At 37.8% G+C, this 25,345-nt stretch overlaps 1 protein-coding gene across 9 annotated transcripts in view; it reads right to left on the bottom strand.

The window, feature by feature from the left end:
- NAA16 (N-alpha-acetyltransferase 16, NatA auxiliary subunit) overlaps window positions 1-25,345 on the bottom strand; it is a 68,546-nt gene that overhangs the window by 11,346 nt on the left and 31,855 nt on the right. For 5 of the 9 annotated variants that reach the window (XR_006338874.1, XM_043891837.1, XM_043891838.1 and 2 more), the window contains 4 exons: window positions 8,799-8,871; window positions 6,539-6,708; window positions 6,044-6,196; window positions 4,093-4,221 (listed from right to left, as the gene is read on the bottom strand). Coding sequence is in view for 7 of the 9 variants with exons in the window: in XM_043891837.1 (XP_043747772.1) it covers window positions 4,093-4,221; window positions 6,044-6,196; window positions 6,539-6,708; window positions 8,799-8,871 (525 nt within the window). In the remaining 2 variants the exon portion in view is untranslated. The other 4 variants (XM_043891841.1, XM_043891842.1, XR_006338875.1 and 1 more) reach the window with 4 other exon arrangements.

Below are 25,345 nucleotides of genomic sequence, written 5' to 3'. Positions count from 1 at the left end.
CCTGCTCGGGAATGGCAGATTCCTACTTAAGAGCAACTAAATCATCTTAGGCTGATTTTTTAACTTTTCATTTTGAAATAAACACGGATAAAGGAAGCTGCAAAGATGGTGCAGGGATGTCCTATATCCTCTTTCCTCAGTGTCCCCACCAGGTTACATCCTATAGTTAACCACCAGCACAAAGAATTGAGATGGGCTTGATGTGTGTAAACAGTTTCAGGTGACTTTATCATCCTTAGATCTTTATAACGACAAGGCAGGGGGCACAGGTTCAATTCCTGGGTGGGGAACTAGGATCCCACATGCCGAGGGGCGACTAAGCCTGTGAGCCGGAACTGCTGGGTCCACGTGCCACAACTGAGAGAAGCGTGCATGCCGCAACAAAGACCTCGCGTGCAGCAACCAGGGCCTGACACAGCCATAAACAAACAAGTAAAAGAAGTAATAGCTAGACCAACCAGGGCAAAGAGCAACTCTTAATTCCTTTATAGAAAATCTGTCGTTATAAAGTAAGTGTCAACTTGATAAAGATTAAGACGCAATGGAAGATAAAGTTACAGGCTTCCGTGTGGCTCAATGGAAAAGAATCCACTTGCCCATGCAGGAGACATGGGTTCGATCCCTGATCCAAGATCCCACATGCTGTGGAGCAACTAAGCCTGTGCGCCCCGACTACGGAGCTTGCACTCTAGGGCCCTGGGACTGCAACTACTGGGGCCTGTGCGCCCTGGAGCCTGTGCTCTGCAACGAGGGAGGCCACCACAGTGAGAAGCCACGCGCTGCACCTAGAGAAAAAGCCCACACAGCACTGACGATCCGGCACAGCCATAAATAAATAAAATTAATAATAATAAAGATAAAGTTACGAACGCGCTATGATTTTGATCTACTGGAAACCTTAGATCTTATCAAAAAGTTTCAGAAATATGCACTGCTCCTCTAAGATATAAATCAACACACTAAAATAATGAGAAACTAATCACCTGAAAAAAAGGGGGAAAAAAAGCTCAATTCTTAAAAGAAAAAAGTTAAAAATATTATTCTGAACACAAGTTTATAGCCAGTAGTCTGAAGGTGGTCATTGTGTCTTGTTTTTAATAAAATGTAAGCTCTAAACATCAGATTGGGTTGACTACATAATCACTACATGTAATCTTAAACCCTGTAAGGAAGGCAAGAAGAAGACAGAAAAAGTACTACAGTAGACCATTCTAGAATTCTAACATTTCAAATCCAATTAGTAAGAGCACAAAGCAGTATGCCCTAAGCTGAAACTGCCTTCAGTGAAAGAATTCTTGAAGGCAGAAGGACTCAGTTCTTCTTGGAACTTAGTTCCCTATTCAATAACCTATTTAGAAGGTCAACTGCAAAATTATATATATATATAAAATTTTTTTTTGCCACACAGAGCATGCAGGATCTTAGTTCCCTGAACAGGGATTCAAACTGTGCCCCCACTGCATTGGCAAAGCAGAGTCTTGACCACTGGACTGCCAGGGAAGTCCCCAAAGTTTTATTTTTGAATAAGGTGTTTGTTTCTTTACTAAAAATTTTTTTCATTTATTTTTATTAGTTGGAGGCTAATTACTTTACAATATTATAGTGGTTTTTGCCATACATTGACATGAATCAGGCATGGATTTACATGTGTTCTCCATCCCGATCCCCCCTCCTGCCTCCCTCCCCATCCCATCCCTCTGGGTCTTTTTACCAAAATATTTAAAACCCAAGCACAAAGGTAACCCAAATAGGTATCTGTTGTATCTTTTAATTCTGTAATTACTCCTAAATCCTTATAATTGTTATCATCAAGAATTTTCTTTTAGATTACATTAATGTTATTAGAAACTAATTTCAAGGAGCTCCCTGGCAGTCTAGAGATTAAGAATCAGCCTTCCAATGCAGGGGGACATGGGTTCCATCCCTGGTAAAGGAACTAAGACCCCACAGGCCTGGGGGCAACCACGCCTGCTCAAGACAGGGAGAGAAGCCAGCGCGCTGGAACCACCGAGCCTGTGCGCTACAGCCGCGCGTCACAACCACCGAAGCCACGCTTCACACGAGAAGCCCTCCCGCTACAACTAGAGAAGCTTCTTTGCGCCATGACAAAGGCCTGGTGCAGCCAAAATGAGAGAGAGAAGTTAATTATTTCAGAAGCATTCAACCACCCTATTTGTACTCTATACTAATGTTTTTCCTTTTAGCATGAATTACTCACTATAAAGATAAGCTTACAAGTGGAATATAAATAGGATCTTTTCTTGTTTATCTGCCTCTGGTTATATTTTGAAGTACCAACAGCAAACTCTAAAGATACTTAGTAAAGTTTCCAATGATGATAATTACATAACATAACCAGAGGGTAATGATTTCTACCATCTCTGATAACCAGTGATTGTCTATAATTTTTTTTCCTTAAAAAATGCTTTCTACCAGTCAAAACACATTTCTTAAACTGGAAATACAGTTGATCCTTGAACAATACCATGTGGGCCCACTGATATGTGAGTTTTTTCCAACAGTAAATACTACAGTACCACATGATCATGGTTGGTTGCATCCACAGATACAGAGGCAGGGATACATAGGAACCACGTATACAAAGGACCAACTGTAAGTCACAGGGAGATTTTCAATTTCCCAGAGGGTTGTCACCCCAATATCCACTCTGTTCCAGGGTCAACTGCAGTTATTCAAAATCATTAAAAACTCAGGAGAAAGCATAATCTAAATGAAACTTAGTAATGGAATAGCTAGTAATCATAGCCTAACAATTTTTTAACAAAAAACATTAAAAAGAATAAAGTAGTCACTAATGTTAGAAGGAATGGGACTACAGATGGAGAAGTTCCCAATGATCCCAAGGTGTTCAAATCTGATTTCCACAGAAGTCTGATCAACTTCTAATTACTGTCGTGCTAGAAGAACTCATATGTAAGTTTCAAGCTACAGCTCCTTGAGAATGTCCTGGGTAACAGAAATGCATCTTTCCTTAGTAACAAGCAGAATGTTTTTAAAGTAACGATTGTCTAGGATGTCAAAACAAGCTAGTGATCTATGGTTTGGTCACAGAAATAAGAGCCTGACTTAAACTTAGGATGCTTAGATATTGCCTTAATAGTTCACCTACCATCCAAAGGCTTTATAGTTTCTGAGAAGATGACAAGGATTTTCCCTGACAATCAGCCATCAAGTTTAGGCTTAAAAAGCAAAGAACAAAACAAAACAAAGCAAAAACTACCCTATTTCTGAAAAGGGCTCTAGTGGAATCCTAGTTCCAGCTCCCGACCAAAGCCACCCCCAAGAGGTCCAGCCTTCCTCTGGGCAACTTCACAACTGTCACGAGGGGAAGAAGGCCAAAGTGCTGCCAGGGTGCAGACCGCAGGCTCACCTGACTGCGCCAGCTGGGGGCGGGGCTGCCGAGTGACCCCCGGCCGAGGGCTGCCGAGGCCTGCCTCGGGGGTGCATTGCGGCTCTTTTCCTCCCGTGGTCCATTTGGAAGGAGAGTGCTTCAGAGATGACAAAGAACAGGAAAACAAAAATTCACACACAAGGAAAAGAAAAGCCCCCCTCACTAAGGCACATCGCACACATGACCCTAGCAAGTCATAACATAAGCCTGCGAGCCAGCCACACGCTGGGTGCGAAGGTGCAGCAGGTGAGAGCAAGCACCCCGGGAAGGCGGACTGGAGAGAGGCTGACTACAGAGCAGCTCCCGACACGGGGCGGAAGGGGGTGGCCCTCGGCTTGTGCGTCTTTCCAGGCTGGGGACGGGAATCAAGGAACGGCCCGATTAGGGAAGAGAAATTCTGAGGACATGTTAGTAACAGCAACAATAACTTAACTAATCCTTCTCTTCTTGCTTCAGACAAAAATATGCAGACATGTCTACCTCATTACCATCTGAGGATCCAAAGAAAGGAATCATTTATTCACAATTTCTGAATGTTTGAAAGGCTAAAGATCGAGAATTTTTTCACAGTGAAGTGTTCCAAAGTCGTTAGAAGAGGTAGATGAGCCCATGTAGAAATCTACCTGCTTTTCTGGTCACCTTACAGGAGAAAAATGAGGCCCAAACTCTTGTTAACTTACCCTTTCTACTTCATGGCACTTTTTCAAAGCATCTCCGTACCTTCCCAGGCGCTGGTAAGCTGAGATGCACTCTGTCTGAAACCACATGCACTGCATCTCATTTAGGTTCTCCATGGCAGACGTCCCTTCCTGAAATGGAAGCAATCACAAATAAAGGAAGCAAACAACACAAGAGATCCTAAAAACCCCATTTTCTCTTTTACAACAATGTCTACAAGGATTGCGGTGGCAATAAGTAGCAGTGACAAATTATATAATAAACACATCAATGTGTTTCCAAAAGGCTCCTACCACCTTAAAACTGTATGTCTATTCACCCAGCTCTAGACACAGTCAACAACCTACACAGAAAAGACTACAGGTTACTGAAGCCAAGTTTGAAACACTGAAGCTTTTATTTAACCTACTTAAGACAGGGATCCTATGAAGCACTGCCTATCTTTCGCCTATTCAGCAAAAGCCACTTAACCTTTTCCTTGCTGACCTAGGATCACTGCTATTTACAACACTGTTTTCAAATCTCTTCAGAGTGGCTTCAAGCCCGGCTTTCCGTTTTGCACGTCTCCTTCCTCCACATCAAGGCATCAGTTGTCACTTCCTTTCACAACTATGTCTATGAGGATTAGTATGACAATAAAGAACAATAATGAATTATATAATAATACATTAAAATTTTTTTAAATAAAAAGAATATTCGCTAATTCAGGCTCAGTGTGTTTTCTAGGAGAATGTAAAGCACAGAGTACCTGGTTTCACACAGGGACACTAGAGCTTTGTCACAATTTAGAACAGTTATTTAAAATGCATTTTATGTGACCCCAAGAAAGACAGCAAAGATATGGGTATATTTACATAAGTTTAGTCTTCATTTCTTTTTCACATCCACTGTTTAAGTTATCAGTTTAATTTTCAGAATTCTCACTGAAAGTATAAAAACCAGTTATCTCTGGGTAAATAAAATTATGGTGGTATTTTATATCTTCTTCATGGCTACAGATATGCCATCATTTGATAACTACATATGTTTATAAGAAATCTACCATATTTTTCATTTCAAAACTTTACCAACTAGAACTAACCAACCTGCATCAGCAACTCCACCAAATACTATAAACTGAAAAATCTGCAGGAAGGAAATAGGAGCACTTCACTTACATGTTACAAAGCAGATACAAACTGATACCGCAGTCATTAGCAGCTCTCCTCCCCCGGCTCACTGCTACCCACCGCCATTAGGGACACGCCTAGCCAGCGAAGCAGCACGGATAAACTACCAAGCTCTCTACACGGCACAGCAACCTGTCAATGGTGGATGACTGGAGGCAACTGTGATGGGCAAGGTGAGCCCAGCTTTGGGGCCACTACTTTCCTCAGAAAGCTCAACTTCCCCTTCTTTCTCATTCTCCTGGGTCTTTTCAGACACGTCCTAGTTGGCTGTGGTTTGCTGCGTGGGTGCTTTGTTGTTGTTTTTTAAACCACAGAGCTTATTTTACTTAAATATCCTCATTTCTGATTGTACTTTACTTCTATTGTACTTCACTTCTCATCTCTACAGGGCCTCCCAGGTGGCTCAGTGGTAAACAATCTGCCTGCCAATGCAGGAGACACAGGAGACAGATTCCGATCCCTGGGTGAGGAAGATCCCCTGGCGAAGGAAACAACAACCCACTCCAGCATTCTTGCCTGGAAAATCCCATGGACAGAGGAGCCCAGCAGGCTACAGTCCATGGGGCTGCCCAGAGTCGGACACGACTGAAGCAACTTTGCACGCACACACCAGGAGCACATGCACACTCATCAATCACAGTAAGAAATCACACTTAGCATATGAGCTAAACAAGATGAAGAAAAGGACGACAAAGGTGAATTCCGAGGAGCCAGAGCAGCAAACTTCACACATCACCAGAGAATTTAATTTTACTAACTCAGACAATGACATGCTATTTCTTACCCTTGTGAACTTGGAGCACATTTCCTCTGCTTCCTTTATCATATTTGCCCGAAGCATATACTTTGCGCATTTGGAATTGATGAATCTATCAGCTGTATCCAAAGACTGAGCTTCATCCATCCACTTGACAGCTTCTCTGAGATTACCCATATGCTTTAAGAGATGAAAGTATTAAAGACATCTCTGTTAGGATTAAGAGAATATGGGTACGATATAACAGAAAAAGTTCTTAAAGACAAATTAGAAATCTGTTACATTTCTGTCAAATCTATCGAGAAATTTTTAGATACATTAAAATTCATATTTACTCAGAGCTGAATGAAACGATTAACATTGACTATATGACTATGCAACATAAAACTCCTTAGGATTATTAGCGTATTGGGAATAAATAATCAGGGTGCCCTAAAAGTTATCTCCACACAGAAAGAACTCCATGGGTCCTTAAAATGGCCAAATTCTTCAACTATTCAAAAAGCATGACCAAGATTTTACCTTGTAAATTTTTGCTTTCATATAGAATAGTTCTATTAGAGTTGGAGTGCCAGCAATTGCAGCATTAATATAATCCAAAGCCAGAGAATACTGCCCCAGCTTATCGAAGTGCTGTGCCAGGAAGTACTGAACCCAGAGGAGTGTTGTCGGGGGCTCCTTCTCCCCATTCTCTGCAATCAAACACACACAATTATTACAAGGAATGAGGCAAAGTGAAGCAACTCACTTGCTTTCTTTCTCCCCGTGCATAATGAAATCAATAACTATTACAAAAAAAATCCAGTAAAAATCACCAATTTCAACAGAAAGAGATACAACCTCAAGTCACAAAGTTCAGAAAGCAGCAGCCAAGCAGAGGAACGATGCTGGTTTCACAAGCTTCTACCTATACCTCATGCCAAAGAACAATCTGGGGAAAAGAGGCAGATCAACATAACTCGACGAATTCTCAGGCAGACAGCATTAAGGCAGCAGGTCCAGGAAAAGCCAGAGAAAATAGCCTGGAGAAAACATGTCCCTAACCACCACAGTAAAACTCCCACAGAGGCAAGAACTGCCGGGGCTTATGTGGATCATCCAGGCCTCGACACAAACCAGGGAAACCCAAAGTTGAAGGGTATCAGGAGAGTACACTCCTGATAGTATGGCCACAAACAACCACCTGACCTCTATCTGGCTCCCCATTCTACCCCGAAACTACAGAAGAGTAAACATGAAAAACCTAGCTCTCAAAATGGGTATCAGAAGGGAAGACACACAGGTATAAAACGAGGAAGGAAGAACAGAGAGGAGAATTTACTCATGTTACCTCAGAAGACAAGGTCTCCTAGACTAGCTGACCAAATGAAGTGACAATGCAAACACACAAATTAACATAAATTAAGACACAAAGAATAAATATAAGCAAAGAGCCAAGCACTTATCTTGCTACTCTCATATACACTCCATTTCAGGGGGGGTCAAATATCTGAGGAGGAAAAGTTCTTTATAAGAACTCCAGCTAGTATTAATAAAAGCAGAAGGAATGATGATCAGAATGAAACAAGGGACCAAGGCAATTTTTGCAGTGGCTGCAAAAATCACTAGGTAACTGACCAATAAGAAACACTGCATGGCCAGATTAGGCTGACAAACATCTAAATTCTGATGAGTCTTAGTTTCACAAAAAGAGAGACAACCAGAAGGCCTTCGGCCTTCAAATGTGCTATAACAGGAAGTTCAGAGTGTCACCTATGAGGTATTCACATGGAACCCGAATCTAATTAAGCTTATAAACCTAGGGGACTTCCCCAGAGGAACAGTGCTCAGGACTCTGTGCTTCCACTGCAGGGGCATGGGTTCAGTCCCTGGTCAGGGAACTGAGATCTTGTATGTTGTACAACACAACATGCAAGACAGGGGGAAGAAAAGAGCCTATAAATCTAACTTGAAGTTTGTAAGAATTATGGATGACAGCAAGATGTATTAAATGATACCATGAGAAAACAGTCAGTGAAATTCAAAGCATGGTGCGTTCCACAAGACAAATGACCTTTCAACAAATAGCCTCTAAAAAAGGGGGCGAAAGGAAGGACAGGACAGTACCACTCAAGATGAAAAGAATATCAGAAACATAACAAACAAATGTAAACTGTGGACCTAAGTTGGATCCAGATTCAAATAAACCGATTATACATTTCTTTAAATAATCAGGAAAATTTAGGTGTTAAGATATGTGGTATGAGAGTTAATTTTGCGTAAGACACACTAGGGCTTCCCCAGTGGCTCAGCAGTCAAGAATCCACCCACAATGCAGGAGATGTGGGTTCGATCCCTGGGTCAGATCCCCTGGAGGAGGGCACAGCAACCCACTCCAGTATTTTTGCCTGGAGAATCCCACGGACAGAGAAGCCTGGCAGGCTACAGTCCATGGGGTCACAAAGAGTCAGACACGACTGAGCACATGAACACAAAGTACAAAGAACAAAAACTAGGAATTCAGGAAAAATACATCTTAACGTTAACTACTGGTCTTGGTCAAGCTACTCAACCACTTGGTTCTGTTTACTCATATTAAAGTGGGGCTAACTCCCACCTCACAAGATTATGGAAGTTTTTAATTACTGTAGATTGCAAGTGCTCTTCTCATTTCATTCACTAATTCAAAAACTAGTGAACAGCTATCATGTAGCACATAATAATGAACATAATTTTACTGTAAGTGATTAAAAATGGACTAAAATGAGTAATCAAATTTCAACTCAATCTAATTTAAACTTACCATAAGGGCTAAAAAAGTCACACGTTTTAAGAGAGGTTTCATAATTAGTAACAAGCTCCTGGATTATGGAAATCTGTCAAAGAAACATAGTTTTAAAATTTAAAAACCTTTTATGAAAGTATTTTATTTATTATGGATTAAATTAGATTTGGAAGCAACATACAGTTTATTTCAGAACAATAAATTAACTATAAATTGAGATGCCTGCTTTCCCCACCCCACCCTCCATGCTGGAGGGAAAATGAGAAAAACACAGAAAATGTACTGCTCTCTTTATTAATAGTGAAACAGAATCTCATTAATTTCTCATATCAACAATTAGTTTCAAATTATGAAACTAATGGACAAATTGTCACTAGTTACCACACACTCCTTTTTTCTTCTTGCTCAATGAATACACCTGTATAATTCATTAACAGCTTACTGCTTTTTGCTCCCCACTGTTACAGGGTGAAGTTGTAAGACATTATATTCTCAGATTTTCTAAAATGTCAATACAAAAAAAAGTGAAATAATCTAAACTACACAGTGAGTTGATGGAAGAAGTAAACTCGTAATTAAGTGTTTAAACTGTTTTCAGTGATCATTTTAATAAATTTTCATTCCAATGCTATACTTAGGTAGGACTAAAACATCGTAAGCTACACTGCAAACGTGCTATGCCCAGAAAGTACAAAAGAAAAGTGACATGAATTAGAAGTGGCAGGAAAAAAGTAGCTTCTATGTACAGTTTGCTTTAAATGTCTGTTGATGTTACCTGTTCAGAATGCATCAGAAAATATAGCCATCTTATTTATGAACTTCAGAAAAACAGAGGTCAAAAGTGAAGAAAAACCATTAAAATTTATAACAGTATGTGAGCAATATAGTATTATTTTAATACCATCCCACTGACAGCAGTCAAAAAAACAAAAGGTCAAATTAAAACACTTCTCAGGCCTATGTATCTTTCTGATAAGAATATTGCACTATGTGGTATAATTCTCTCAGATAGAAGGGCAATAAGGAATACGTGGGATAATATATTAGCAGTGGGGGGAAATACGTAACATAAAAAAAAAAAAAATCAAAGAACTTATACTCATTATTAAAAATATGACCAAATGGGTTAAGGTAGTAGAAGATGAATACAGTGTTAAAAAAAAAAAAAGTTAACAATAATGCTGTATTAATAAGATATTTATAACAAAGATCATTTTAAAAGAACGGTTATTAAAATCTGAATAGACCTATATCTAGTAAGGAGACTGAATAAGAAATCAAAACCTATCAACAAAGAACAGCCCTGGACCCTATAGCTTCAATGGTGAAATCTACTGAACACCAAACTAGAAACTAACACCAAACTTTCCAAAAAAAACTGAAATGAAGGGAACACTTCCACATTCCATGAGGCCAGCATTCCTCTCATACCAAAATCAGAAAAAAACACCACAAGAAAACTACTGACCAATACTCATGAAGAATACGGATGCAAATCCTCAACAAAATACTAGCATATAGGCCTCAGCAGCATGCTAAAAAGATCACCCACCATGACCAGGAGGAATTTATTCCTGGAATGCAAGGATGGTTTACCTTAAAAACTAATCAATATAACATGCCATTATCAACAAAATTAAGAAAAAAAACCCATGTAATTATCTTAACTGCTGCAGAGAAAGTATGTGATGAATTCCACCACTCTCTCATTATAAAAACACTTATCGAAACTAGAACACTATCTAACACCATACACAAAAATAAACTCAAAATGGATTAAAGATCTAAATGTAAGACCAGAAACTATAAAACTCCTAGAGGAGAACATAGGCAAAACACTCTCCGACATAAATCACAGCAAGATCCTCTATGACCCACCTCCCAGAATATTGGAAATAAAAGCAAAACTAAACAAATGGGATCTAATAAAACTTAAAAGCTTTTGCACTACAAAAGAAACTATAAGTAAGGTGAAAAGACAGCCCTCAGACTGGGAGAAAATAATAGCAAATGAAGAAACAGACAAAGGATTAATCTCAAAAATATACAAGCAACTCCTGCAGCTCAATTCCAGAAAAATAAATGACCCAATCAAAAAATGGGCCAGAGAACTAAACAGACATTTCTCCAAAGAAGACATACAGATGGCTAACAAACACATGAAAAGGTGCTCAACATCACTCATTATTAGAGAAATGCAAATCAAAACCACAATGAGGTACCATTACACACCAGTCAGGATGGCTGCTATCCAAAAGTCTACAAGCAATAAATGCTGGAGAGGCTGTGGAGAAAAGGGAACCCTCTTACACTGTTGGTGGGAATGCAAACTAGTACAGCCACTATGGAAAACAGTGTGGAGATTCCTTAAAAAACTGGAAATAGAACTGCCATATGACTGAGCAATCCCACTTCTGGGCATACACACTGAGGAAACCAGATCTGAAAGAGACACTTGCACCCCAATGTTCATCGCAGCACTGTTTATAATAGCCAGGACATGGAAGCAACCTAGATGCCCATCAGCAGATGAATGGATAAGGAAGCTGTGGTACATATACACCATGGAATTTTACTCAGCCGTCAAAAAGAATTCATTTGAACCAGTCCTAATGAGATGGATGAAACTGGAGCCCCTTATACAGAGTGAAGTAAGCCAGAAAGATAAAGAACATTACAGCATACTAACACATATATATGGAATTTAGAAAGATGGTAATGACAACCCTATATGCAAAACAGAAAAAGAGACACAGAAATACAGAACAGACTTTTGAACTCTGTGGGAGAAGGTGAGGGTGGGATGTTTCAAAAGAACAGCATGTATACTATCTATGGTGAAACAGATCACCAGCCCAGGTGGGATGCATGAGACAAGTGCTCCGGCCTGGTGCACTGGGAAGACCCAGAGGAATCGGGTGGAGAGGGAGGGGGGAGGGGGGATCGGGATGGGGAATACGTGTAAATCTATGGCTGATTCATATCAATGTATGACAAAACCCACTGAAATGTTGTGAAGTAATTAGCCTCCAACTAATAAAAAAATTAAAAAATAAAAAATAAAGGCTACACATTTGGAATATTGATATAAAAAAAAATAAATAAATAAAAACACTTATCGAACTATGAAATAGAAGGAAATTATCTCAATATAATTGATGACAAATATGAAAAAGCCACAATGAACATCAGACTCAATGGGGAGAGACTGAAAGTATTTCCAATACTAAGATTAACAACAAGGCAAAGATGCCTGCTTTCATCACATCTACTCAACACAGTTCTGCAAGTCCTATTGCTGGAAAGCAAGAAAAAGAAAAGATATCCAAATTGTAAAGAAAGAAGAAGTAAAATTTTCTCTGCAGATGTTTCACAAAAAAACAGCAAGACACAGAAAGTCAATACATAAAAATCAGCTGCACTTTTCCACATAAACAATCTGAAAAGGAAATTACTAAATCAACTTCATTCACAATAGCATCAAAAGAATAAAATACTTAGAAATAAACTTAACCAAGGAAGTGAAAGGCTTGTACAATGAAAACTATAAAACACTGCTGAAAGAAATTCAAGATGACATAAATAAATGGAAACACATTCCATATTCATGAACTGGAAATTTTAATATTATTAAAATATCAATACTATCAATAGAGACCTATAAACTCAATGCTATCTCCATAAAAATCCCAATGCTTTTTTTTCCAGAAATAGACAAGCCCATTCTAAAATTAACATTTGGATTCTCAAAGAAACCATATAGCCAAAACAATCTTTAAAAAGAACAAAACCAAGAAGACTCACTTCTGATTTCAAAACATTCCACAAAGCTACAGTAATTAAAAAATACAGTGTGGTATTAGCATAAAGACGGACAGAGACTAATGGAATAGAATCTAGAGTCCAGAAGCAACGCTTATACAGGTAATTTTTTACAAGGGCATTAAGACCAATCAATGAAGAAATAAAAGTCTTTTCAATAAATGGTATTGGGAAAACTAGATATGCACATGCAAAAGAATGAAGGTGAACTTAACCTAATTCCATATACAAAAATTAACCCAAAGGACCAAAGACCTAAGTATAAGACCCAGAACAATGAAACTCTCAGAAGAAAACATAGGACAAAAGCTCCACAGTATCAGGTTTAGCAATGATTTCTTGGCTATAACTCCAAAGGCACAGGGAACAAAAGAAAAAACTGACAAATTGGACTTCATGAAAAGTGAAAAATGTGTACAACCAGATGTCAGCCACAGAATGGCAACCCACAGAATGGGAGAAAATGTTTGCAAATCATGTATTTAATATGAGGTTAGTATACAAAATACATAGAGAACTAAAATTCAACAACAAAAACCCCACTGAATAATGTTTGATAAAATACTTAATAAACATTTGTCCAAAGATATACAAACAGCCAGTAAGCACATGAAAAGATTTGCAACATTACCAGTCATTAAGGAAATACAAGTCAAAACTACGATGAGATGCCACCTCACACCCAGGAGGATGGCTATCTAAAAACAAACAAAAGACAGAGAACAACAACTATATACAAGGATGTAAAAAAAATGTAAACTCTGTGCACTACTGGTGGAAAATGGTACAGCTGCTGTGGAAAACAGTACGGCAGTGCCTCAAAAAATTAAAAATAGGACTACCAAATGATCCAGCAATTCTACTTCTGCTATATATCCAAAAGAACTGAAAGCAGATCTCTAGGAAATATTTGTACACCCATGTACATAGCGTTGCTCATAACTGTCAAAACGTGGAAGCAACCCAAATGTGGTAGAGACATAAGACAGGTATTATTCAGCCATGAAAAGGAAATTCTTCAATGTGTTACAACATGGATGAACCTTGAGATCATCATGCAAAAGGAAATAATCTAGTCACAAAAAGACAAATACCATATGATTCCACTTATATGAGTTACTTAGAGTAGTCAAAATCATAAAGATGTAAAGTTTAATAGTTGTTGCCAGGGGCTAGAGGGAGGAAAAAATAGAGTTACTGTTTAATGGGTACAGAGGTTTATTAATAGTGCCACAAGATAAAAAGAATTATGGGGATGGATGGTGGTCACGGTTACAAAAAAAGCTGAATCTATTTAATACCAGTAAATCATACACTTAAAAAAATGGTCAACATCGTAAACCTTATGTTAAGTGTATTTTGCCAACAACAAAAGTGGTTCTAAAGGCGCAATCCTCTAACCATTAATATCATAAATGTTAACATTAGCATAACTGGTAATTTGTAGACATGCAAATTTCTGAGCAAACCCCACATTTATAGAATCAGAACCTGAGTCTAGCAACATTTTCAGCAAACCCTCTATAAATAATTCTAATATACCCTAGGGTTTGAGAACTGAGTTTTTTAAATGCTGCAATAAGACTATTACTATAAAGCAAAATAAAAAGTAATAGGCGTTTTTAAGCCACCAGGACTAATTTCATTCAGAGTATGTGTAACTTAAAAAAATCTTCAGGTTCAACTTATGGAAATTCAGCACTCAACTTGGGGAAGCAAAAAGTTTTTCATGAACTTACACTACCATCTACTGGCAGTTACTAAAACTGCAGCTAGAGTAGATTTTTAAGCAAGGGTGTACCTTTTTGCATCTCTAGGGTGCAATACATTTTAAAAATCAGTTTTAATAATTTTAAAAAGTACAACAAAATACTGAAGCTACACATAATTCTTAAAAAAGGAGTGCAAATACTACTGAATAAAACAGAATCTCTAGCTTCAGAACTCAAAAACAAGACTTAATTGAAAATGGGACCTAATGAAACTTAAAAGCTTTTGCACTACAAAGGAAACTATAAGTAAGGTGAAAAGACAGCCCTCAGACTGGGAGAAAATAATAGCAAATGAAGAAACAGACAAAGGATTAATCTCAAAAATATACAAGCAACTTCTGCAGCTCAATTCCAGAAAAATAAATGACCCAGTCAAAAAATGGGCCAAAGAACTAGACATTTCTCCAAAGAAGACATACAGATGGCTAACAAACACATGAAAAGATGCTCAACATCACTCATTATTAGAGAAATGCAAATCAAAACCACAATGAGGTACCATTACACGCCAGTCAGGATGGCTGCTATCCAGAAGTCTACAAGCAATAAATGCTGGAGAGGGTGTGGAGAAAAGGGAACCCTCTTACACTGTTGGTGGGAATGCAAACTAGTACAGCCACTATGGAGAACAGTGTGGAGATTTCTTAAAAAACTGGAATTAGAACTGCCACATGACTGAGCAATCCCACTTCTGGGCATACACACTGAGGAAACCAGATCTGAAAGAGACACGTGCACCCCAATGTTCATCGCAGCACTGTTTATAATAGCCAGGACATGGAAGCAACCTAGATGCCCATCAGCAGATGAATGGATAAGGAAGCTGTGGTACATATACACCATGGAATATTACTCAGCCGTCAAAAAGAATTCATTTGAATCAGTCCTAATGAGATGGATGAAACTGGAGCCCCTTATACAGAGTGAAGTAAGCCAGAAAGATAAAGATCATTACAGCATACTAACACATATATATGGAATTTAGAAAGATGGTAACGATAACCCTATATGCAAAACAGAAAAAGAGACACAGAAATACAGAACAGACTTTTGAACTCTGTGGGAGAAGGTGAGGGTGGGATGTTTCGAAAGAACAGCATGTATATTATCTATGGTGAAACAGATCACCAGCCCAGGTGGGATGCATGAGACAAGTGCTCGGGCCTGGTGCACTGGGAAGACCCAGAGGAATCTGGTGGAGAGGGAGGGGGGAGGGGGGATCGGGATGGGGAATACGTGTAAATCTATGGCTGATTCATATCAATGTACGACAAAACCCACTGCAATGTTGTGAAGTAATTAGCCTCCAACTAAAAAAAAAAAAAAGACTTAATTGAGGGAATAAATCAAGGTAATGGAAAGTTCACATGAAATGTTCTAAATAAAAAACTGCAAAGATCACTGCCCTTCCTAGTTTACTGGCATATATATTGAATCTAAAAAATGTGTATTATAGTCACTCACTAATTAATTAACTAAAAAATTCAATTTTCCAAACTTGTCTATGAAAGTTAGCCTAAGGAGTTCTACTGAAGTATAAAGGATCCATTTTACTTCACGTTTACTTACCAATTATATTGCAATTATACTGCATAATTATATATTCAATTATATAATTGTATACCATATAACTATAGTCAATTGTACAATATAACTGTATATTCAACTTCTTTCTTCTAAAACTTAATAAGTAATGGCTATTCCTGAACATAGTATTTCTACTGGCATTTAAAATCAAGAAGTCCAATCTACTCACATTAGGTATCTAATATCACAATAAAACTTCAAGCCTCAAAATAGTCTAAAATCATACAAAATTTTCTATGAGCTGATAATATTTCAAAGTTCAACCACATTCTCCTGATTTAAATACTTTCTTCTAACAGTTATATTTGATCAGGATTGAAAAAGATTTGCTTTTACTAACCAAATCTAACATGGGCAAATGTGACTATTGTAGATAATTTCCCTAAATTACTGCCCTTAATCAGCTTTTCTTATATATGAGTTAAAAGAATTCTTTATTAACCTTAAAGCAAAGTTCTAAAAAACATATATGACACACAATTTTTCACAAATACAGGTAGAGTTTAAAATGTTACTGTAAAACACGAAAGCCACTGAAACTGTCTTTTCAAATTTTTTTAATCCAAATGAGAAAACCAAGCACAACAGTTTATCAACAAGGACCAAAAGTGGATTAATTTCTAATAAATATACAATTAAGAGGGACAATTTTGGTCCCCAAGCAGCTAGCTAAATTGCCCAAGAACTATGACACTACATTGAAACTTCTTGCAGAGATGACCTGTGAGGGGTTAAGGATGGTGAGAGAGTTTAAATCTTCTCTGAACCAAGAACTTTACAAACTTTATCATTTAATTAAAACATACATGAACTCATTTAGTATTAACTGTCCCAATTTTATGATCCAGAAACAGATTCAGGTCTGCTCAGGCAAATATGCGATGGGAGTCAGGATTCTAAACCAGGCTGGATTCCACAACAACACTCTCTTCCCTATACCAGTATTTCCCAAAGGGTGACCACACAGCTAATTCACCAACTGAAACTTTTAAAGTTAGATTTTAATATTAGATTTTTACTTTATGAGTATAAAAATTGTATTAACACAAATCTGGCTTTTATGAAAGACAAAAAAAGTAATCAAATTTGGTGGAAAATACTAAATAAATAACACTATAGTTGTTACATAGATTTGGCAAAAATTGTCAAAGGGATTAATAAATAAATTGACATTACACTATACTTAGACACTTTCCTAGGTAAGAAAAGTACTTGCTCTTATTTTCCTCTCCAAAAATTTAACTGTTTTTAAATAAGAAATGAATTCATGAACGTCATTACAATAACAGTTGATCAGCATGTCTGAAAAATACTGACACTGTTACCACTGCAAATAATGCTTTTTGGAATTTTTAACAACAGAATTTTTTTCCTTTCGTGAGAAATCCAGGATTCTAAGAAATATTCTCCCCCCCCCCCCCTTTTTGCAGAGAGACTGTATTTGCAACAATTATTGCAAAAGGGCTATTTTAGTGTTGTGAGCTGGCTGTTGCCACAGAAAGAACCAGTGACCATAAGATCTGCAGAGTTAGACAAAAGGGCTTTTATAAGAGCAGTGGACAGAGCTAAAAGAACCCGGTGTGGGGAAGCAGGATAAGAGGACAGCAGATAGCACAGTGTTTTATCCTGACACCAGGCTCTTCTCCAGGAGAGACCCAAGAAGAGGGGCTGTCTGCTGTCTCAGGCTGAGAGCAGGCTCAAGTTCAGGGACCGCCTCCTGGCCATGAACCTTTACAGAGTCACCACCTATGCCAAAGCAACTCCCCTCTTTCTGTTTTTCTTCTCTTCTTCCTCCTCAGTCTACAGAATCTAAGAAATATTCTTAATGTAGTTCTTCTATTATTTGGAGCATCTAAGGAAAAATCCCTTATACTGCCCTAAAATACAAATCAAACTCTTGCTTTCCTTGGTAATTACTCCCATATATAGTCTTCTGAAACACCCAGTTTTCCAGAAGTATATATGAAATGAAGCATTTTTAGAATCATTCTGCTTGACCATTAACTGTGATGTCATTTTTATAATGATGACAGAACTCTAATTATTTTTATAATGCTGCTCAGCTTCATTTTATCCCCTAACTTACATTCACAATTAAAGTTAGGTAGTAAATAGATACAAAACTCAATTTTATACCCACCTGAGTTAATTCAAAAGAAAGAAACAAAGATACCTTAGAGACACTATATTCCAGGATCAACATCTAGTTTACCCCCACCCTCCAGCAACAAATTATAGGTGTTTCCCAGTAACCAGAGCCAAACAATCCAGTACTTTCCATAGAAATATTTCCACAATGTTCATGATGATTCTCTTTCTTCACTGAACAGGCCAAGTGTTCTGTAACTCTTCGGACCTACTGTCATCAGTTTCTAAACGTCACAAATACCTCAACAGGTCCTTCAACTGAATGAGGATCTTGACATATTTTCACAGTTATGGGCCGATTTAACACAAGAAAGAAAGGCTGTCTTGGAAGCAAAGCAGCCTACCTTCCCTTCCTGTGTATGGACAGCCATACATATTTTGTTGAGACAGCTACACTTCACCAGTCTGTCTCATCAAGCACTCAGTTTCCATGTTCTCACTAGTGTTCAGCACACCTATGCACCGATGTCCAGCTTCAATGGAATCAAATGTGCCTGTAACAACCCACGCAAACCGTGATGATTCACTGCGTTCACTCAAGAGTCTGACACAGTGAACAGCTACAGAAGAAAACTGCCAAGTACTTTCCACTACAGGTGCAAATGGAAGTCCAGAATTCATTTCCACCTCTTACCAGGGTCATTTTGGTTTCTTTTAAAACCCCCCAAAATATTTTTAAAGTATATGCTGTAACCTTGAATTTATCCTTCAACTAAAATAATTTTTTCAAAAAAGCAATTGCAAAAAGATGAGCAAATTAAATGTAAAACCAGCAGAAGTGAGGATATAAGAAAGATCAGATTTGAAGACAAGCGAAATAGAAAACAGAGGGAGGGGTCAACAAATTGAAAACTTGGCCTTCAGCAAAGACTGACAAAACTGGCTAGCCTTTAGTTACACTGACCAAGAAAAAAAACAGACTCAAGTTATTAAAACTAGAAATCAAAGAAAAGACACTACTTATTACTGACTTCTTAGAAGTAAAATGATTATAAGGAAATATGATGAACAATTATATGCCAATATTGGATCATTTAAATGGACAAACTTCTAGAAAAACAAGTTTCAGAAGCCAAATGAAATCAATAATAAATAAACAGTTGAAACAAGTAATCAAAAACAACCCACAAAGAAAAGTGCAGCCCCAGGCAGCTTCACTGGTGAATTTTACCAAATATTTAACACCAACACCAATCTTCACAAACTTCTCAAAAAAAGAAAAAAGGAGAGAAAATTTCCGAACTCATTATAAAGCCATTATTACTCTGCTATATCAAAGCCAGATAAAGACATTACAAGAAAACTACACAGCATTTGTTAGAAATTTAGACACAAAAATCTTCTATAAGGATGTAGAGAAAAGGGAACCCTCTTATACTGCTGGTGGGAATGCAAACTAGTACAGCCGCTATGGAGAACAGTGTGGAGATTTCTTAAAAACCTGGAAATAGAACTGCCATATGACCCAGCAATCCCACTTCTGGGCATACACACTGAGGAAACCAGATCTAAAAGAGACACATGCACCCCAATGTTCACTGCAGCACTGTTTATAATAGCCAGGACATGGAAGCAACCTAGATGTCCATCAGCAGACGAATGGATAAGGAAGCTGTGGTACATATACACCATGGAATATTACTCAGCCATTAAAAAGAATTCATTTGAATCAGTTCTAATGAGATGGATGAAACTGGAGCCCATTATATAATGAGAGTGAAGTAAGCCAGAAAGATAAAGACCAATACAGTATACTAAGGCATATATATGGAATTTAGAAAGATGGTAACGATAACCCTATATGCAAAACAGAAAAAGAGACACAGATGTACAGAACAGAATTTTGGACTCTGTGGGAGAAGGTGAGGGTGGGATGTTTCAAGAGAACAGCATCGAAACATGTATATTATCTATGGTGAAACAGATCACCAGCCCAGGCTGGATGCATGAGACAAGTGCTCGGGCCTGGTGCACTGGGAAGACCCAGAGGAATCGGGTGGAGAGGGAGGTGGGAGGGGGGATCGGGATGGGGAATACATGTAAATCCATGGCTGATTCATGTCAATGTATGACAAAACCCACTACAATATTGTAAAGTAATCAGCCTCCAACTAATAAAAATAAATGAAAAAAAAAATCCTCTATAAAACTCTAGTAAATTGAACCTGAAGTGACGTTGCTCCGTTGTGTCCAACTTTTTGCAACCCCATGGACTGTAGTCCCCCAGACTCCTCTGTCCATGGGATCTTCCAGGCAAGAATACTGGAATGGGTTGCCATTTCCTTCTCCAGGGATCTTCCTGACCCAGGGATTGAACTTGGATCTCCTGCATTGCAGGCAGACTCTTCACCATCTGAGCCACCAGGGAATCCCAGATGCAGGAGACCCCGGTTTGACTCCTGGGTCTGGATGATCCGCTGGAGAAGGGATAAGCTACCCACTCCAGTATTCCTGGGCTTCCCTTGTGACTCAGCTGGTAAAGAATCCGCCTGCAATGCGGAAGACCTGGGTCCAATCCCTGGGTTAGGAAGATCGCCTGGAGAAGGGAAAGGCTACCCACTCCATCATTCTGGCCTGGAGAATTCCATGGATTCCAGAGGGTCACAAAGAGTCAGACACGACTGAGCAACTGTCACTTTCAAACTGAACCTAGGAACACATAAAAAGAATTACACATCATGACCAAGTGGGTTTTATCCCACTAATGCACAGTTGTTTAATATCTGAAAATCAATTACTGTATGACATAATTATCAATAGAATAAAAAATAAACACATGATGATGTCAATAAACATAGAAAAAGAATTTGATAAAATTTAACACCCTTTCAAAACACAAATGTTCAACAAACCCGAAGTAGGAAGGAACTTCCTCAACATCATAAAGGGCATATACAAACATATCCATAGATAAAACTATTTAATAGAGAAAGACTAGACGCATTCCAATTGAGACCAAGAACAAGACAAAAACATCAATTCTTATCATTTCTATTCAACATATATTGGGGGTTCTAGACCGGACAAGTAGTCCAAAAAATAAATAAAAGGGATCTAACTGAAAAGGAAGAAATAAAACTTTCTATTTGCACATGACAGGAATTCATTATACCAACTGTAACAACTAGTAAACCTGAAAAATTAAATTAAGAAAATAATCTCAATCCAAAGAACACAAACACACTGATCCAAAAAGACAGATGCCCCTCTGTGTTCTGCAGGATTATTTACAATAACCAAAATATATGGAAACACCTTAGATGTCCATCAACAGATAAATGGATAAAAATGTGGTGTAATACATGGACTATTACTCTCCTCAGCCATAAAAAAGAAGACATCTTACCATGTGCCACGACATGGATGGACCTCGACAGTATTATGCTAAGTGAAGTAAGTCAGACAGAGACGAACGTCACATGATTTCACTCACACAGAGAATGTTAAATAAAAAAAAAAGAACAAAATAAAACAAAACCTGATAGATACAGATAACAGACTAGTGAGGGAAAGGGATCTGGGGGTGAGTGTGAAATGGGTGAAGGGACTCAACTGTATGATGATGGATGGTAACTAGGCTTGCAAATTACAATGTACACAGATGTTAAATTATAACTGGCTCTACATAAGTTTCAGCATGTGCACCTGAAACTTATAAAGAGAAAATAATTCTATCTAGCATAGCATAAAAAAATAAAATACTTAGGAATGAATTTAATGAAAGATGTATAAGAGGTATACTGATAACTACAAGACATTGTTGAAAGAAATTAAGGACTCTCTAAATAAATGGAAAGACTACCAATGTTCATAGACTGAAACACTTGTGTTAAGATGGAAATTCCATCATGGGGATTCCCAAAGTGATCTACAGATTCAAAGCAGTCCCTATAAAATCCCAGCTGGCCTCTTTGTAGAAATCAAAAAACTGATCCTAAAATTCAAATGAAAATAAATCCTTAATGGCCAAAAGAAGATTTAAAAAAAAGAACAAACAAGGAATATTCACACTTCCTGCTTTAATAAACTACCCAAAAGCTATAGTAAACAAGACAGTGTGATACAGCCTAACGGTAGACATACAGAGAGTCCAGAAATGAACCCTCACATTCATGCTCAATTTATTTTCAACAAGGCTATCTAGCCTTTCAAGGGGCAAAAAGAAAGTAAATTGTGGCAGGAAACTGGACAGACAATGCAAAAGAATGAAGCTGGACTCCCACCTCACATCATATACAAAAATGAACACAGAATGAATCAGACTTTAATATAAGAACCAAAAGTATCAACTCAGGAGTAAATATGTATAGATCTTCAAGACCCCAAATTTGAACATGGTTTCTTAACATACAACACAAAAGCACAAGCAACACAAGGGAAAAAAGATAAAATGGGCTTTATCAAAAGACACTTTCAAGAAAGTAAAAAGACAATCCACAGAAGAGTAGAAAATATTTTCCAATTATTTACATTTATTATTTATTTCAAATACCGTATGTCAGATAAGAAACTTGTTCCTAGAATATATTTAAAAACTTAAAATTAATAATAAAAAGATAAATAACCCAATTAAAAACTGGGCAAAGAACCTGAATTGATATTTCTCCAAGGAAGATATACAAATGACCAACAAGTACTTGAAAAAATGCTTAAAATCATCAGTCATCAGGGAAATGCAAACCAAAATCACAAGGAGATACCACTTTACACCCACTAGGATGTAGGTTACAATCAAATATCATATAATAACAAGTGGATTGTTGGTGAGGATGTATAGAAATCAGACTCCTAATACACTGCCTATGGGAATGTAATATGGTAGTGGCACATTGGAAAAGAGTCTGATAGTAGAGAGGGAGGGGGGAGGGGGGATCGGGATGGGGAATACGTGTAAATCTATTGCTGATTCATGTCAATGTATGACAAAACCTACTGAAAAAATAAATAAATAAATTAAAAACCAAAAAAAAAAAAAAAGTTTAAATATGGAGTTACCATTTGACCTAGCAACTCCACTCCTGGAGTATATACATCCAAGAGAAATGAAAACGTGTATATGCAAAAAACTTTACATAAATGTTCATAGCAATATGGGTACTAACCAAAAGGTACAACCAACCAAAACGTCCATCAACTGATGGATAAAATGTGCTACAGCCATACGATGGGACATTATTTAGACATAAAAGGAGAAGAAGAACTCATGTTACCACATGGATGAAAGTACTTATGCTAAGAAACTAGAGAGAGAAAAAAACCATGGTTTGATTCCATTTGTATGAAATATTCAGAATAGGCAAATCCATGAACAGAAAGTAGACTAGTGGTTGCCTGATTGGGGGTGGCAGTGGGCAAATATGAATGGGAGGTTTCTAAAATTATCATGGTGATGGTTAGAAAACTCTGAACATACTAAAAATCAGTGAATCTGTAAGCTTCAAATAGGTCAATTTTATGGTCTGAGAACTGTATCTCAATAAAGCTATTAACAGGGGTAAGCTATTGACATCTGAGTGGTAGAGGCCAAGGACACCGCTAAACATCCTATCATACACAGGACAGCCCCCTAATAACAAAGGATTATCTAGCCCAATATGCTGATAATGCAATTCCTTCTTATGAGGGGCTGTCCTCTGAACCACAGAATGTTTAGCATCATCCCAGGGCGCTACCAATATGAGGTATCAAGTAGCACACCCCTACCACAGTGACAATCAAAAAAGTCTCCAGACACTGCAAAATGTCCCCTGGTGGCCTAATTCCCTCCCCTGTCCCACCTTGTGAAGCAGTGCTCCAGGCGAAGAGGACTTTCCAAACTGTTTCTAAAACAACAGATGAAGTTCTACAATAGAAGTAAAGATCAACAAATCTGGTTACATTACATTTTAGCTTCTTTATATCTAAAAGAAAAAAAATCTCCTGAGAAAAGCAAACACAAGAAAATATTTAACACTGCCTAATGCTGGTGAGGAAATAGTGAACCTTTCACACACCTTTGCTACTGACAATACAAACTGATGTTTACAGCCTTATAGAAATCAGTATATCAGTGTTTACCAAGAATAACAGAATGTTCATACCTTTTACCCATTAACTTATTCTGAGAATTTATGGGAGAAAAAAACCCTAAGTAAAAACTATGTGTACAAAGACATTTTTTTAAACAGCAAAGTTCAATAACGAAGTATGATTTTGATAAGACTATGCAGTCATGAAAAAGAAGCTATCAAAGACTACATAATAACACATGAAGTGCCTATGAAATTGCTAGGTGGAAAAACAAAGTTTTTATGGTCAAAATTACTATAGCTATATAAATACATCACAAATAAATTCACAGGGAGAAAACTTGGAAAGGAATTACATGAAAATTGCTCTTAAATTGTGCATTCACAGTTTAAAGTGCTGGAGACATTTAAAAAACACTTTTCTACAACTGTATTATATCCTAAACTTCAAATGCTAATCTTTTATTTCCATGGTATCCGTCGTGGGTTATTTTTTTAGTCTTGGAATCTTACAAATTAAAAAACTGTAATTGTTCATCATCCTTAACCTCTTTGAAATCCTTCAAGAGTTAAAAATGCATCCCTAGGGGCTTCCCTGGTGGCTCAGAGGTAAAGAACCCACCTGCCAATGCAGGGGACACAGATTTGATCCCTGATCTGGGAAGACCACACATGCCTGGGAGCGACTAAGCCACAACTACTGAGCCTGTGCCTGGGAGCCACAACTATTAAGCCTGAGCACCCCAGGGCCTGTGTTCCGCAACAAAAGAAGCCACAGCAATGAAGAGTCCCAGCACTGCAATGGAAGAGCAGCCCCCGACCCCTCTACAACTAGAGAAAAGCCCATGCGGCAAGGAAGACTCGGCACAGTCAAAAATAAATAATTTTTTTAAAAGTTTATTAAGTAAAAAAAAATGCAGCCCTTGCTAAAAATCATGACTCACTGCTGATTAGAAATATGCAAAATTTAAAAATGCCCTTTTGAGTAATCACAAATATATGAAGCCAAAATGATTTGAGAAGGATTTCCCATACTTGTACACTTTTTAAAATATACTAAGTTTGGACAACTTAAACTCAATTTTCTGCATTGTAATTCAAACATCAAAAACATATGGTAAACATTCCTGCTGTGTGCTTAAAAATTAACACTAAAGATATGTCACAGGTTTCTATACAGGTCAACGAATCCTCAATGCCTTCTTTAAAAATGCAATTTCTAAGATTT

This window comes from Cervus elaphus, chromosome 30 (assembly GCF_910594005.1).
Source record: "Cervus elaphus chromosome 30, mCerEla1.1, whole genome shotgun sequence".
Classification (NCBI taxonomy): domain Eukaryota; kingdom Metazoa; phylum Chordata; class Mammalia; order Artiodactyla; family Cervidae; genus Cervus; species Cervus elaphus.
This window is presented reverse-complemented; position numbering and strand designations above follow the sequence as displayed.